The following is a 15936-nucleotide window of genomic DNA, read 5'->3' on the forward strand; positions in this document are numbered from 1 at the left end:
TACATAACTCTGTATTTATTTTCTTCTTAGGCGAATAGAAATGCAAACAAACAATAATTAACACCCTACAAAATTGTATGGTAAACATTTGTCATTTCACTTGCTGTAAAGTTTGTCACTCACTTGTCAGTGATTCTTGAAAAAATCAAACTTTTAAATTTTGAAATATTGGTACTTCAATCAGTAGTAAAGTAGATGTTACGCGAAACGTTTGGCATATTTTCTAGTAATTGATAATATTCGAAGAGTCTCAATCAAATCAAATCAACAAAAATAAAGTGAAATGTCCAAAAGAGTTTCCGGTCATTTATATACAGCCTTTAGATGGCATGTGAGTGATTAAAACTAAGTATTTTGAATCAAGTGTGTAAAAAAATACATATGATACCATTAGAAAATCAAAACATTGTTATTTTGCTTAGAAGCATTCATACAGATTTTTCGCAGACAAAAAAAGATATAAGTGACGAAAACAATCTTAAAAACTTATTTTGAATCATATCGTTTTCTATAAATCATATCTATTATTTTCAAATAGAACTACATATGTCGACTTATACATTGGTGCCACGAATATGTACTTTTCCAGAGCTATTTTGGGTAAAATTCCTTTTTGAAAAATGTGGGCTGTACATGACAAAAAAAAACATATATTATGTCTATATAAAAACAAAAATAAGTCGCGCAACGTCGATGTCCAACCTTTAATGGAATCATGACTTCAACATTATATGTAATATCCTTTTTTGATAGAGGAAGACAATTCTTCCTGTGATAGAGGTGCCGAAATGACACGATAGTCTTTAGCCTTTGGACAGAAGACTAGCCTTTGGACCGAAGGCTTTGGTTACAATGCTATAATTTTATTCTCGTATTCGATGGTGCTGATTTGGTCTGTCAGTGGAAAAATTAGGTTCACTTGCAATGATACCTACATTTTCAATATGGGCCCATGATTTGGTATACTCCCTAGGTGACATGTATTTCGATTTAAGGTATTTGCAGAGATTACACAAATATTCAAACCGGATATGATTTAATCACCTTTTTCTGCCGTATTGCCTGTAAAAATGCATTTTTGGTTCTCAGTGTGGGGAAACCCTCCTTAAATATTTTAATATAGATCCACGTTTCGGCGTGGTCCAAAAAAGATCAAACCTTTTTTATTAAAGTGAAAACCAAAAAATATTTTCCAACGCGAGTTTTTAAAGCGTTTTTAAAGAGGGAGAGTTTAAAGAGTTTTTAAATCGCTAGTAGAATACAAAAAATTATTACATGCGAAAAAACATTTTAGTTAACAAACATATAAGAAAAACGTGACACAACACTTATAAACTTTCCAAAAAATATAAATTGAGCAACTAAAAACCGAGTTAAATTTTTGGACATAACTATCGAAACCGCAAATGTCCGCAAAAGATCTAAACAGTTTTGAAACCCTTGGCTTCAATTTGGTACTAGTGGGGATTCTTGCATATGCTTGGAAAGTAATTAAAACTTTAAGGAAGTCTATATGTCTATATTAAATATTTTCGTTTTGTCCAATATTATAACCAAAATATGTGGCAACCCTTGCAATTTAGAGGAATTGATATAAGAAGAAAAACGAAGGTTAGGCTATCTACTAAAATATTAAACATAAGTTAAGGCGTGAATAATAGTCCTCTGTTTCAAATACTCGCTTTTAATATAACTATTTTTTCTCATTTTTAAATAATTATTTTTCTCCAAAATTAGTAATGTTTGTAAAGCCTTTTCTCCTTATGAACCGCGAAAAATGGATAACCAAAGATGTGTTTCGAAAAGTTTAGAATGTTTAGAAGCGATTGACATCTTTAAACTCTCAAAATGATGTAATCAGGAGTCATGGAAAATGACCATATTCTAACACCGCAGCGTGATAGAAGACCAAAAAAGAAGACACGTGTCCGGGCGTGTTTCCCCATCATATAACATGTTTCGGGACAAATGTCTTTTTTTTTTGGTTGCACAGTGTAATATGACAATAAAACCTTCGAAATACATAAAATCAGGCCGTACCGTTATAATGTGTTATATTAAATCGTAAACCTATACCGACAACACTTTGCAGGAATGCTTTATACTCCTAGCGAAGACAATATAAACCAGTAAGGAAAGGATCAAAGTCGGGCGGGGCCGACTATATGATACCCTACACCACTGTGAATATGTAAAATATAAATCGGAGCTATATCCAGATCTTAACCGATTTTGATATAATTTGGCACATTTGTTTCCAGACCGAATTCAGTCACACATTCCAAATATCATTAAAATCGGACTTATATATCGTGTTTGGAGCAGAAAATACACGAAATCGGCCGAAAATATATATGTGTGCTATATCCAAATCTGAACCGATTTCGATATAATTTGGCACATTTATTTCTAGACTGAATTTAGTCACACATTCCAAATTTCATCGAAATCGGAAATATATAGCGTGTTTGGTACAGAAAATACGTGAAATCGGCCGAAAATATATATGGGAGCTATATCCAAATCTAACCCGATTTCTATATAATTTGGCACATTTATTTCTAGACTGAATTCGGTCACACATTCCAAATTTCATCGAAATCGGAAATATATAGCGTGTTTGGTACAGAAAATACGTGAAATCGGCCGAAAATATATATGGGAGCTATATCCAAATCGGAACCGATTTCGATATAATTTTGCACACTTATTTGTAGACAAAATTCAGTCACACATTCAAAATTTCATCAAAATCGACTCAGAAAGTGATTATATGTATATCCCCAAAAGGAACTGTGGGTCTATTTCGTTTCCTTTTGTATGTTACATACAAATGCACAAAGACATAATACCCCTTACCGCTGTGTGGTGTAGAGTATACAAATGTAACGTTTTTCGGTTCGATAATGTGGTAAAATCCTTCAAAATGCCAAAAATCAGTCGGTAACGTTCAATGGGGTTATATCAAAACGTGGAACGATATAACCCATTGCGAATACCAAACATCTTAAGAGTTAAGCAAACTTCTGTTCCACCTTATATGGCTCTATCTTAAATGATGCGAGCTCTATCCTGATAGACAGATAGACAGACATCTTAGTACTTTATAGAGTTTCCGCCGAATATTTCGATGTGTTACAAACGGAATGACAAAGTCTAGGCTAGGCCGATCAGACAATCAGAAATGAGATTAATATATCCAGCATCCTATAGAGGTAATGCCCATAATTTAATGTAGGGAGTCTTTTAAAAAAAATGACAGGAAGATCACCTTAAAGAAGACTCTAACTTTTCTCATACAAATTTAGCAAGAAGTGTGGAGTAGGATCAATGCCACATCTATGAAAGTCCAGTTGGACTTCAGTATGATTTCTCTTAAAGTACTACAAGGTCTTTCTTAGAAGTCCAACAGGTCCTTTCACAGAAGACATTAATGACATTTAATAAATAAAAAAATGACCAGTTGGCCTTCTATGAGATGACCAGAAAATATTCTAGAAGATCTTCCCCAAGAATATGTGGGATATGAAACCATTATTTCAAAGTATTACAATCAGTGCCACCGTGGTGCAATGGTATGCACACCCGCCTTGCACACATAAGGTCGTGGGTTCGATTCCCCGGCCAGGCAACATCAAAACACTTTTCAACGGTGGCAAAATACCCCTCAGTAATGTTGGCGACATTTCCTGAGTATTTCAGCCATGTAAAACTTCTCTACAAAAGTGGTGTCTTAGACACGCCGTTCGGACTCGGCGATAAACTGTAGGTCCCATATCATTGAGCTAATATGAATCGGGGTGCACTCATTGATATGAGAGAAGTCTCCCTTGTCCCTTATGGGATGTTTGTGGAACAATTATATATATATATACAATCAGTTGATTCCGATATGCATTTTGTTGTCAATATAGAGATTAAAATGGTTGTATGTAAATTACGGTCCTTTAAGTGATTTAAAATTTTTTTTTGATAAAAGTTGAAAAGTTGGAGTCGAGCTTTTTATCACCACCCCGAATCCAGCAAAATTTGCTAGACTCTGACTCCAACTCCAAAACCCTGATCTGAACAATTCAAGCACAGAGTAGTAAGAACTTTTAATTGTATTACACCAGTAAGAAATACGGCAATGATAAATACGATTTGGATCATGAAATGACAATAACATAATAGCAGAGTCAAAGTATTATTCTACATAGCGAAATCTCATTGATACTAAATCTTGTTTAAAAAATAGTTTAATTTATTAGTTGAGGAGTAAGACGGGGGAGACTATAGTTTCCATTGTCGCCACACAATCTCACCAGTTTCCTTGTTTTTATACCCTACACCACTATGTGGGGAGGGTATTATAAGTTGGTTTTGGCCAAAAAGTTTGTAACGCATCGAAATAATGGTCGTAGACCCATACTTATATATACCAAAATGAATGTCTCGACGAGCTGAGTCGATCTGGCTATGTGTGTCCGTCCGTCAGTCCGTCCGTCTGTCCGTCTGTCCGTCTGTCCGTCTGTCCATCTAAACCTTGTAATCACCCTACAGGTCGCAATTTTGATCGGATCGTCACGAAATTTTGGATGTTGATGGGGGTCCCGGAGGGGAAGAAGCCTATTGATTTGTGTGATGGTCGGATAATATTTAGGGGTCGGAATGGACAAAAAACTTAGGTGGATAAAAAGACAACGTTTTTTTCCAAAGCGAATATCTCAGCTTCTATACCGGGTATACCAAAAGCAAAACCTGACAATAAAAGTAGAAAATATAACCTTTCTAATGATGTAAAGTAGGTTATCGTAGGTGATCAAAGAACGAAGATATCACAATAGTCGCAAATAAAACCCAACTTTTCATTTTTGCGATTTTAATTATAATGACGATTATCACAGCTTTGGTTGGGGACTTTCCAAAAGTAAAGCCTGGCTATGAAAGTAGAAAATCCCATCTTTACAACGATGTAAACTAGGTCGGCTTAGGTGACCAAATAACGGAGATTTCGCAATAGTCGGTAATACATCCCATTTTTCCACTTTTTTGGAAATCACGCTACAGGTCGCAATTTTGATTGGATCGTCACGAAATTTTGAAGGTTAATGGGGGTCACACAGATGAAGAAGCCTATTGATTTTGGTGATGGTCGGATAATATTTAGGGGTGGTAATGGGCAAAAAACTTATTTGGAGAAAAAGACAACGTTTTTTTCCTAAGCGAATATCTCAGCTTCAATACGGGGTATACCAAAAGCAGAACCTGGCCATGAAAGTAGAAAATATCGCCTTTCTAATGATGTAAAGTAGGTTCTCGTAGGTGATCAAACAACGAATATATCGCAATAGCCGTCAATAGAACCCAACTTTTTATTTTTGCGATTTTAATAATAATGACAAATATCACAGCTTCGGTTGGGGATCTTCCAAAAACAAAGTCAGACTACGAAAGTAGAAAATCCCATCTTTACAGTGATGCAAAGTAGGTTGGCGTAGGTGGCCACATAACGGAGATATCACAATAGTCGGCAATACATCCCATTTTTTAATTTTTTTTTGTAATCACGCTACAGGTCGCAATTTTGATCGGATCGTCACAAAATTTTGGGGGTTAATGGGGATCCGACAGAGAAAGAAGCCTACTGATTTTGGTGATGGTCGGATAATATTCAGGGGTCGGAATGGGAAAAAACTTATTTGGAGAAAAGGTCAACGTTTTATTTCAAAGCGAATATCTCCGCTTCTAAAAGGGGTATATCAAAAGCAAAACCTGCTAATGAAAGTAGAAAATATCACCTTTGCAACGTAGGTTGTCGTAGGTGGTCAAACAACGAAGATATCGCAATAGCCGCTAATAGAACACAACTTTTCATTTTTGCGATTTTAATAATAATGACGAATATCACAGCTTTGGTTCGGGACCTTCCAAAAGCAAAGTCTGACAATGAAAGTAAAAAATCCCATCATTACAATTATGTAAAGCAGGTTGGCGTAGGTATCCAAATAACGGAGATATCGCAATAGTCGGTAATACATCCATTTTGCCACTTTTTTGGAACTCGCGCTACAGGTCGCAATTTTAATTGGATCGTCACGAAATTTTGGGTGTTATTGGGGGTCCCACAGAGGAAAAAACCCTTTGATTTTTGATAATGGGCGGATATTATTCAGGGGTCGGTCAGGGGTCAGGTGGTCAAACAACAGAGATATCGCAATAGACGGTAATGCATCCCTTTTTCCATTTTTGTACAATCACACTACGAAATTTTGATCGGATCCTCAAGAAATTTTGGGGATTGATGGGGGTCTAACAGAGAAAGAAGCCTATTGATGGTTGGCATACATCCGACTTTTCCATTTTTTTATTTGGGTTGTACAGTCGATGCACTTAAATGCGTTTCAAAAAAATTGACCTGTGTTAATGAAGACATTCAGAGCAAAGGCGCTAAGCTACCCCAATTTTAATATATTGAATTTTATTAGTCAAAAGCTTATGAACGGGGGTAGTGGTGTAGGGTATTACATAGTCGGCCCCGACCCGACTATAGCCTTGGCCCACTTGTTTCCAAATATTTTTGTTTGTCACATTCCGACCCCTGAATAATATCCGACCATTATCAAAAATCAAAAGGTTTTTTCCTCTGTGGGACCCCCAATAACACCCAAAATTTCGTGACGATCCGATTAAAATTGCGACCTGTAGCGTGATTACAAAAAAATGAAAAAATGGGATGTATTGCCGACTATTGTGATATCTCCGTTATGTGGCCACCTACGCCAACCTACTTTGCATCACTGTAAAGATGGGATTTTTTACTTTCATAGTCAGACTTTGTTTTTGGAAGATCCCCAACCGAAGCTGTGATATTCGTCATTATTATTAAAATCGCAAAAATAAAAAGTTGGGTTCTATTAGCGGCTATTGCGATATATTCGTTGTTTGATCACCTACGAGAACCTACTTTACATCATTAGAAAGGCGATATTTTCTACTTTCATGGCCAGTTTCTGCGTTTGGTATACCCCATATTGAAGCTGAGATATTCGCTTTGGAAAAAAACGTTGTCTTTTTCTCCAAATAATTTTTTTGCACATTACGACCCCTAAATATTATACGACCATCACCAAAATCAATAGGCTTCTTCATCTGTGTGACCCCCATTGACCCTCAAAATTTCGTGACGATCCGATTAAAATTGCGACCTGTAGCGTGATTACAAAAAAATGAAAAAATGGGATGTATTGCCGACTATTGTGATATCTCCGTTATGTGGCCACCTACGCCAACCTACTTTGCATCACTGTAAAGATGGGATCTTCTACTTTCACAGCCAGCCTTTGCTTTTGGAAAGTCCCCAACCAAAGCTGTGATATTCGTCATTATAATTAAAATTGCAAAAATGAAATTTTGGGTTTTATTTGCGACTATTGTGATATCATCGTTGTTTGATCACCTACATCATTAGAAAGGTGATATTTTCTACTTTTATTGTCAAGTTTTGCTTTTGGTATACCCCGTATAGAAGCTGAGATATTCGCTTTGGAAAAAAACGTTGTCTTTTTATCCACATAAGTTTTTTGCTCATTACGACCCCTAAATAGTATCCGACCATCACCAAAATCATTAGGCTTCTTCCCCTCCTGGACCCCCATCAACATCCAAAATTTCGTGACGATCCGATCAAAATTGCGACCTCTAGCGTGATTACAAGGTTTAGATGGACAGACGGACGGACGGACGGACGGACTGACGGACGGACGACTCAGCTCGTCGAGACATTCATTTTGGTATATATAAGTATGGGTCTACGACCATTATTTCGATGCGTTACAAACTTTTTGGCCAAAACCAACTTATAATACCCTCCCCACATAGTGGTGTAGGGTATAAAAACATTTTTATTTATCATCAATCGTCGGCTCAAAATATAAGAGTGACAAAAAAAAAAGCAATCTCCATGAGAAGTTTTTCTTTGGCAATCCCATATAAACAATCGACAGTCTTCCCTGCCTGATCCCTTGGCGGACAATGCCAAATTTTCTCCCTAATAAATTCGTTGTTTTAAAATATTAAAACAATAACAATGGGATTAAGCCAGACTATTTTCCAAAAATAAAAAAAAAATGTTTTTTTTACAGTGATAGGCTAAAAGAATATCTCTGCCGGCAAAGCTAAATTAAGGGTGGAATATATTTCACTTATTCTATGTATATTAACCTACCAATCGTTTTTTTCTGTTGATCTTATCTGACTCAAATAAATTATAACCCTTTTCATCTACAATTTTGACAAGCGAATTAATTCTCTAGCTATTTTTATTTCAAATATGCAATAACTAATTTTATTTTTTTTTTCTTCCCCAAAAATCAGTTATTCCTGTGCTCCTTCTTGTTGTTGTTGCTACTGCATTTTAATTATGCCACTGCCGAATGCAATGTATGCCAATCAAACCAAGCGGCCTGTATTAACTCAACATCTTTCTATTTGTGTTTTGGTGGTAAATAGAACACTCAACATTGATTAGTAACTTATTGGCCTCCAACAGTCGGTGGGTGCATTGATTTGCCATTTTGTGTCCTACTTTCAGATGATGTGCCCAATATGGAAACTTTGTATCACTGCAAGGATGGTTTCGATTGCACCGATTTGAATGCAATTTGTGTTCAAAGTTCATCACAACGTCGTCCCAGTTGTGGTGACACATCGTTGTGTGGGATGTGCAGTGCCCATCGCAATCATTTGTTTGCCTGTCTGAGTCGAACCACATTTCAAATGTGTTATGGCGCCATCCGGCCTATCGGACAAATTGGCTACTGTCCGCAGGGTCTTGTTTGTGATGCCAATAGTGATGCAATTTGCGTTTCGGAAGAATTGGTTGAAAGTGTCACTTGTGATGTGGTAGCCGAGGGTGATGGTGATGGTAACAGCATTGGAGGCGAGAATGGCGACGGTGGTAATGGAGGTGTTGAGAATGCATCAACACCTGTAAGTGGGTCATCAACAACACCAATAAATGGTGGCGAAGGAGTTGGGTCAACGACATCCAATCCAATGGGAGATCTTACACCACAACAAGTGTGTGAAGAAATGGGAGAGATTGGTTTATATCCAACGTCACCAATGGATCCATATTGCAAACGGTATGTTTATTAATTTATGACAAAAAGTCATTGATTTTAGTAAGTATTTTAGTAAATGAGCTGTACGAGCCCAACTAGAAAAGTGTATGGCCCAAGCAACACTGTTTGTTGTAAGGCGCCATTTGATTTTTTTGGAAAGTTGGACAGATTTTAACCTAAACGTACTCAGGACAGTTTGATATACGACCATGTGTTGTGTTGCTTACAGTGACTTGAAAAAATCACTTTGCAAAATATGTAATTTACTTGTGAACATTTTGGTGCGATCATTCTTCACAATTTTCGACGTGGATAACCAAGGCAAGAGGCATCGATCAAATTAGATCTTTGTATGTCGATAAGGGGCCATCCTATAGCACTATGCAAAACTGATTTAATGAATTCGATCGTGGCCGACACCCGCTAAAAAGCGAAGGTCGTGAGGGTCGTCCAAAAACGGCCGTTATGCCAGAACGGATAATGGAAGATCGTCATGTTATATACCGTGAGTTAGAGGCATCCTTGGCAATTTCTTCAACCAACTAACATTTGATATTGCATGAACACCTTGCCGAAACAATGGGGTTTTCTCGTTAGATCCAACACTGCTTGACAATCGCTCAAAAAGTCTCTTGTTGATACCAAGAAATTGTGAATAAACGACGTTTATAAGATCGTCACATCGTATGAGCCCGAAACAAAACAGCAATCGACCGTGGGTGTCTTCGAAGGCGGGCCAAATCCAACGAGAGTTGATCATGGAAGAATCACTTCGACAAAACTGACCTTGTGGCGACTATACGGCTTGAGGAACGTAGGAGGTTAATTCTGAGTGGTACAATACAATTTGTTTGCCTTATGTCTGCTGAGTAATTCGCAAAACGAACAATTGAAGACGAAGAATTGTACACCAGGGGTGCTCAGAATAGTTCGTGTATTAGTAGTGGTAAGACAATCTCTCCATTAGTAAGCAATAGGAAATGAGAAAAAAAGAGAGAATACGTGTGGTTTGTTTTTACGCTACCGTAAGGAAGTGATCACCAATGTTGTACACCATGACACAGCGAGCTCTCACACATTGACTCTAACAAGCAACCTTTTGATCGGACAAAACATGGTGTAGATGGGTTATCTGCCGTACAGTTCTGACTTGACACCCAATGACATCATTTGATTCCCGCATATCAAGAAAAAAAGCGTGGTCAGCGACTTTCTTCGCCAGAAGATGCTGTTGAAGCGTGTTTTGAAGGTGCCTCAATCGGAGTGAAAAAAGTGCTTCAACAATTGTTTTAAGCTCATGAAAAAGTGTTTAAAACTTGTTGGAGAATACTTTGAAAAACAACAAAAACCATTTTTGATGGTAAATATTCGCGTTTTCATCGTTAGACCAGAAAGCAGTAGTAGTAGCAAAAGGAGAATGTTAGAATGCCACATATATTTACATTTATGTCCTGTTTCTCTAAGACGATTCGAATTCAAATTCGTTCGAATTACAACCAAACTTGTTCAAAAAACAGAAATTGGGTAGTAGTTCGAACGAATTTTTATTCGAATCGTCTTAGTGAAACAGGACTATTACATGCTAAAAAATAATAAATAAGGCATGTGAATGGTATATTAAATTTGTCATTCCTTTTATAACTAATCAAAATATTCGTCTGAGACCCAATAATTTGTATAAAATATAGCATAAAATTCTATGTCTGTTAAAATCAAAATATTTTTAAATACAGAATACAGGGTACAAAACTTTTTATAACAACTATAAGGCTACCACCCAATTTTGATCGCACTATGCAATCGGGAATTGATCTTGGTTTAGCAAATATCTCTGAATCCTTTATTTTAGGGTACATTATCCACAAAAGTTCAAAATGTTCGCTTAAGTGTATTTTATTTTGAAGATCGTTTTAAGTTTTCACTAGAGGTAGTCCTTGCGATCCTGATTACTTTTCGTAAATTTTAGTTAATTGTAAATTTTGCTTACCCATTATTTTTTATTTCTTTTTTTCAGATATGTATATTGCTATAAAGAAAGTGATAAAATTAAAGGGGTACAATATAATTGCTCCTCCGGGACTTATTACCATGTGCAACTGGAGCAGTGTGTATTCAACAAACCAACTTATTGTCTGTAATTAATAAATAATAACAAAAAATAAAGGAGGAAAATGTTTGTACGTTTTTTGTTTTTAATTTATGGACTTCTGTCGGAGAACCTATAAAGTATATGGGGAATTCTGAGTGAAAGCGGGCACTTTTGCATAGACTGCTTTTTGATTTCCTTTAATTTTTGTTGTGTTGATGCTGCTCCTCAGCCAAATATTTCACGATATTTTTTAAGTTTTTTTTGACTAACGGTTCCAGAAAAATCACTCCCTGAAAAAGTCGAATTCTGTGAAAACTATATGCAAAGAAATATGTACTCATAACAATTTTTGTCATTAATCGTAGATTAATTAAAAAAATCGTAGAGTACAATCATTGATAAATTTTGAGTTTAAATATTAAATCTCGAAAATTGCATCCAAGTCCACTGTGCAATTAAATCCTTATTAAGAAGGTTAACCCATCAAAAAGCTGTAATGCAAACAGGGTATTAGTCTTCTTCTCTCTGAAATTTGTTGGTATAGGGTCTACGGTTTGATATAGTCCCTATAGAAAGGTACCTTCCGATTTTCGGTATTTTGAAGTTTTTAGCCACATTACCCGACCGCAATCACTGACATTTGATATTTAGTATTCGATATAGTAATAAAACATGCCAACAGAGAATTGTGGGTATATATTAGAGTTTGGGGTTGGGAATTCCCGTTCAAAAAAAATTATATTCCCGGAAATACGGGAATTTGCATTTTCATATATAAGACACATATGATCTATTTCAGAACCAGCATGAATCTACTATTTTTGAAAAAAAAATCAAACATTTTTTGAAAAAAGTCAAAATTAGTACATTCTTGTAGTTTCTGGGACAGAGCATTTATTTTTGCTTTAGTTATTTAATGTTGGTAATTCTAATCACTGGTATTCTAATTCGTGCACGGATGAAAAAAGGATTCTTTATTCAACGACTGCCTTGGGGAAACTGAAGAAAAAATGTCTTTCTCGCAAAAATAACAAAAATAATTCATACCATTTGTTTCTTTTCCTCTTCGGTTGTGGATGAATAAATCGCAAAAACAACAAAAAAGAACGGAACACACGTGTGTGGCCGCGATATTCATACACACCACCAAAGCAAAAACAAACTTTTTCACACTCCCGTCGTCGCTTCTTCGTCTTCTATTGCACCACACACAGCTTTTTATTATACAGGGCTCCCGCTTAGCCTGTTGTTACGCTCTTTGACAAAAATCCTCTCTCTACCCATAAAAAATATATTCTAACATAAAAATAGGTTTGGGTACCAACAAATAAAATTGAGATATGTTATAAAATGTTGCAAACATATATTTGTTCGGACCCAAACATATATTTGTTTGCAACCGGTCCCAAACATATATTTGTTTGGATCCAAACTAGGAATAGGTAAGTCGACTTTCGGTTAATCGAGTAATCGACTTTTTGCAGTCAAAAATCGTAGTCGACTTTGTCTGGAGGGAAATCGCATAATCGATTATCTTGTGATCGATTTTTGAGTTTGCCCATAGATTATGGACTTGGCGGTTTTACACTTTTGGCGGTTTTACTGGTCCGGTCCCAAACATATATTTGTTTGGATCCAAACTAGGAATAGGTAAGTCGACTTTCGGTTAATCGAGTAATCGACTTTTTGCAGACAAAAATCGTAGTCGACTTTGTCTGGAGGGAAATCGCATAATCGATTATCTTGTGATCGATTTTTGAGTTTGCCCATAGATTATGGACTTGGCGGTTTTACACTTTTGGCGGTTTTACTGTTCCAAAAAAAAACTCGAAAATCGACGAATAGTCGATTATAATCGATTTTCTGCGTTTATGAAAAAGTCCAAAGTCGAGTTTTAAGGGGTTATACCTACTTGTCAATTTCAAAAAAAATCGAAAATAATCAAGTCGATCGGAGCAAAATTGGCTGAGATATGTCCTTTCAAAGTGAAGAACCCGTAGTGGTTTGTGTGTTTAGGCGTACTCTATTGGTTTATTATACCATTTCTTTTTGCATAATTTTAATGTACCTGAACAAATGGGTAAAAGAAAGCGGACTGTAATTTAGCGGGCTTTATTAGCTCCAAATGTATAGCTGCAAAAACCTAACGAGACATAGAAAGATAAAAGAATAAAACAAAATTGATTTCGGTAGTCTTCTGCGGTATTTTATTCTTTTATGCAATTGCTTACCGTTGAGATGACAATGGAGAAGTAAAAGTCTCTCAAGTTCTTAACAAAAAATTAGATTCATTTTTATGTTTAAACGATTGGAATTTAGGAATAGGTAAGAGAAAAGTGTCCATTGAGTAAAAGCTTTCGCTAGAGTGGATAATGGGTTGCCATATGGCGGATATGTACATGTATTATTAGAAATTCAGGTATTTAGGTATTTCATGTTAAATTCAATCATAAATGTATTTCATTTTAACGAGATTTAGTTCATATAAATGGATTAATTAAGGAAAACAACTCTGTTGAACTGGTTTCAACAGTACATCACAATGGCTACCTGTTGTGAATTCTCTGAAATGAATTCTATTAAATTCCAATCCATATGGCGAGGTAGAAGTCATAAGGAAGGAATGTATGGGACACGCCCAAAAGCGTATGGGGTTCCGCCTTCGAAGTTTAGTAAAAAATAACAAAAAGCTTGGAGGCAAAGGGATGTTGACAGGAAAATTGATTGACAAGCCTACTGTCTACTATTTACTTGCAATTCGACGCCATTCGAATTCAATTCACGATATGCATGAGACAATATGGGCGGCATTTGATCATTACAGTTCTAGTGATACAAATCCACGTCACGAGAGATGTCCAACCGGTGAAGGTTGTTCATGGTGTTCATATCAACAGGCTCGGGCAAGAAAATAGGCTTTCATACACGATTGCAGACCACTTCCATGAAATGTTTGGGGTGCTATTAGATTAGATTGGGGTGCTATATACAACGATCTAAGTAAAGAGTCTTTACTCGAAAGATGCGTAGGCGGCTTCAATCAAAATAGGAATGAAAGCTTAAATCAACTTATTTGGAAAATTTGCCCCAAAAGCCTTTCAAGTGGGGCACTCGTTGTAAATTTAGCAGCTTACATTGCGACTGGTCTTTTTAACGAAGGTACAAAATCATTGTTATTTTATTTGAGCTCGATCGGAGTGAGCTTTGGACAAAACGCACACGAATATGCTAAAAAAATCGAACAAGCACGAATTGCTTGAAGGAAGAATGTTGCGAAGGCAACACCAAATTTCCATTTTACAAGCTGCAAAATCGGTCCATTTTTTCGTTAAAATCGAAAATTCGAGTTTTACAGGTCACTATTTTTGTTAAAACAGATTTTTGAAAATTCTGTCTCGCTTAAAGACAAGATTGTTAGGTTCTTCAAATTACTTTTCGAGCAAACGTTGACACCGCAAAACGCTTTTACAAAAAATGGGTTTCGCAGGTAGCCATTTACCACAAAACTGTGCAATTTTTTTCAACAACAAAAATTCCAAAGGTAGTTTAAGATATGCTATTTCATAAGAATAAAATTTACCTAAAAATATTGGTACTTTTTTTCAGAAAAAATTATGAAAAGACAACTGAAATAATCGCAAGACCGAAAAATCGATTATTGCTTTCCATTACCTATCCCTAATCCAAACATATTTCTAACACATATTTTTCTGCGTGTATCAGAAGAACATCATTCATACCAATAATCCTGAGTAATTCTATCTTAACTGCGTTCTGGTTGGTACTGTCGCCTAGTAAGCAAGAACATCTTATCGTACAGGTCCATACACTCGGCAACGTACAAAGTCAAGTCTACAGAACTAACTCTAGCAACTTTGAAGATTTTTACTCCTAGAGATTAAACACTACAAAAACGGCCGTTGGACACTTCTCTGGGCAGTGAAGGTTTATTAAAAATGTTTGTAGCTTGGTTCGAAATAAATATTTATGTAAGCTTTGTTCCTTTACTTTTTTAATGGTAAAAGTGGTAAAAGAGAAAAGTGTCAAAATTGCTCTCTCATGAATATGGGGGAAGACTCTGTTAAAATGGTCATGAAAACACATATTTTACTACAACATATAGATTAGAGTGACCCAAAAAATCCATTTTTATTGGATTTCCTACCCCCTAATTTTTTTCCATTTGACCCAAAAACCTTATATGTGAACGGACGATCGGTTAACGTTAGCCCGTGCCAACTTATCGATCTTAGTTTCCATAGTAATTTGTATGGGGCCAAAGGTGCATTTTCATGAGAATTCTCTAAAGGTCGCAATTATGGTCCAATCGATGAAAAAGAAGGGGGACTCGTCTTTGGAAATAAAAAGCTTCAATTTAAAATTCACAAATGCAAATTTGCAATGGTGCGCGTATAAATAGGGGCTCCAAATAACAAAAATTGTCTAGCAACAACAACATCTAATATTGCCTGATGATGTTAACCTATCCAGTCAACGACACAATCGTCGCATAGTGGTTGATGTGTAGGACATCGCTAGATATGATTTTTTCAATATAATATCCTTAGGTCATATAGCTCGATTAATTAAATTAATTAAAAAAATCTAAAACAAATTCAATAGCAAATCACTTTTATTTACGAAAATTTTTATTCATTATTTTCAATATAAAAAATAATTTTTGCATGGTGTTTTCTTTTTTTATAATAAAAAACATCTATATATGTATGTACGTAACATGCT

At 35.9% G+C, this 15936-nt stretch overlaps 1 protein-coding gene across 1 annotated transcript; it reads left to right on the plus strand.

Moving 5' to 3' along the window:
• The first annotated feature begins 201 nt into the window (after positions 1 to 201).
• LOC141403089 (uncharacterized) lies at positions 202 to 9138 on the plus strand. Its single transcript, XM_073985254.1, has 3 exons — positions 202 to 331; positions 8356 to 8482; positions 8573 to 9138. The coding sequence occupies exons 1-3, from the start codon at positions 284 to 286 to the stop codon at positions 9136 to 9138; spliced, it is 741 nt and encodes a 246-aa protein (XP_073841355.1). The 5' UTR covers positions 202 to 283.
• The last annotated feature ends 6798 nt before the right edge of the window (positions 9139 to 15936 follow it).

The sequence above is a fragment of the Musca autumnalis genome, unplaced genomic scaffold (genome assembly GCF_047663935.1).
Source record: "Musca autumnalis isolate F117 unplaced genomic scaffold, ASM4766393v1 scaffold_4, whole genome shotgun sequence".
Classification (NCBI taxonomy): domain Eukaryota; kingdom Metazoa; phylum Arthropoda; class Insecta; order Diptera; family Muscidae; genus Musca; species Musca autumnalis.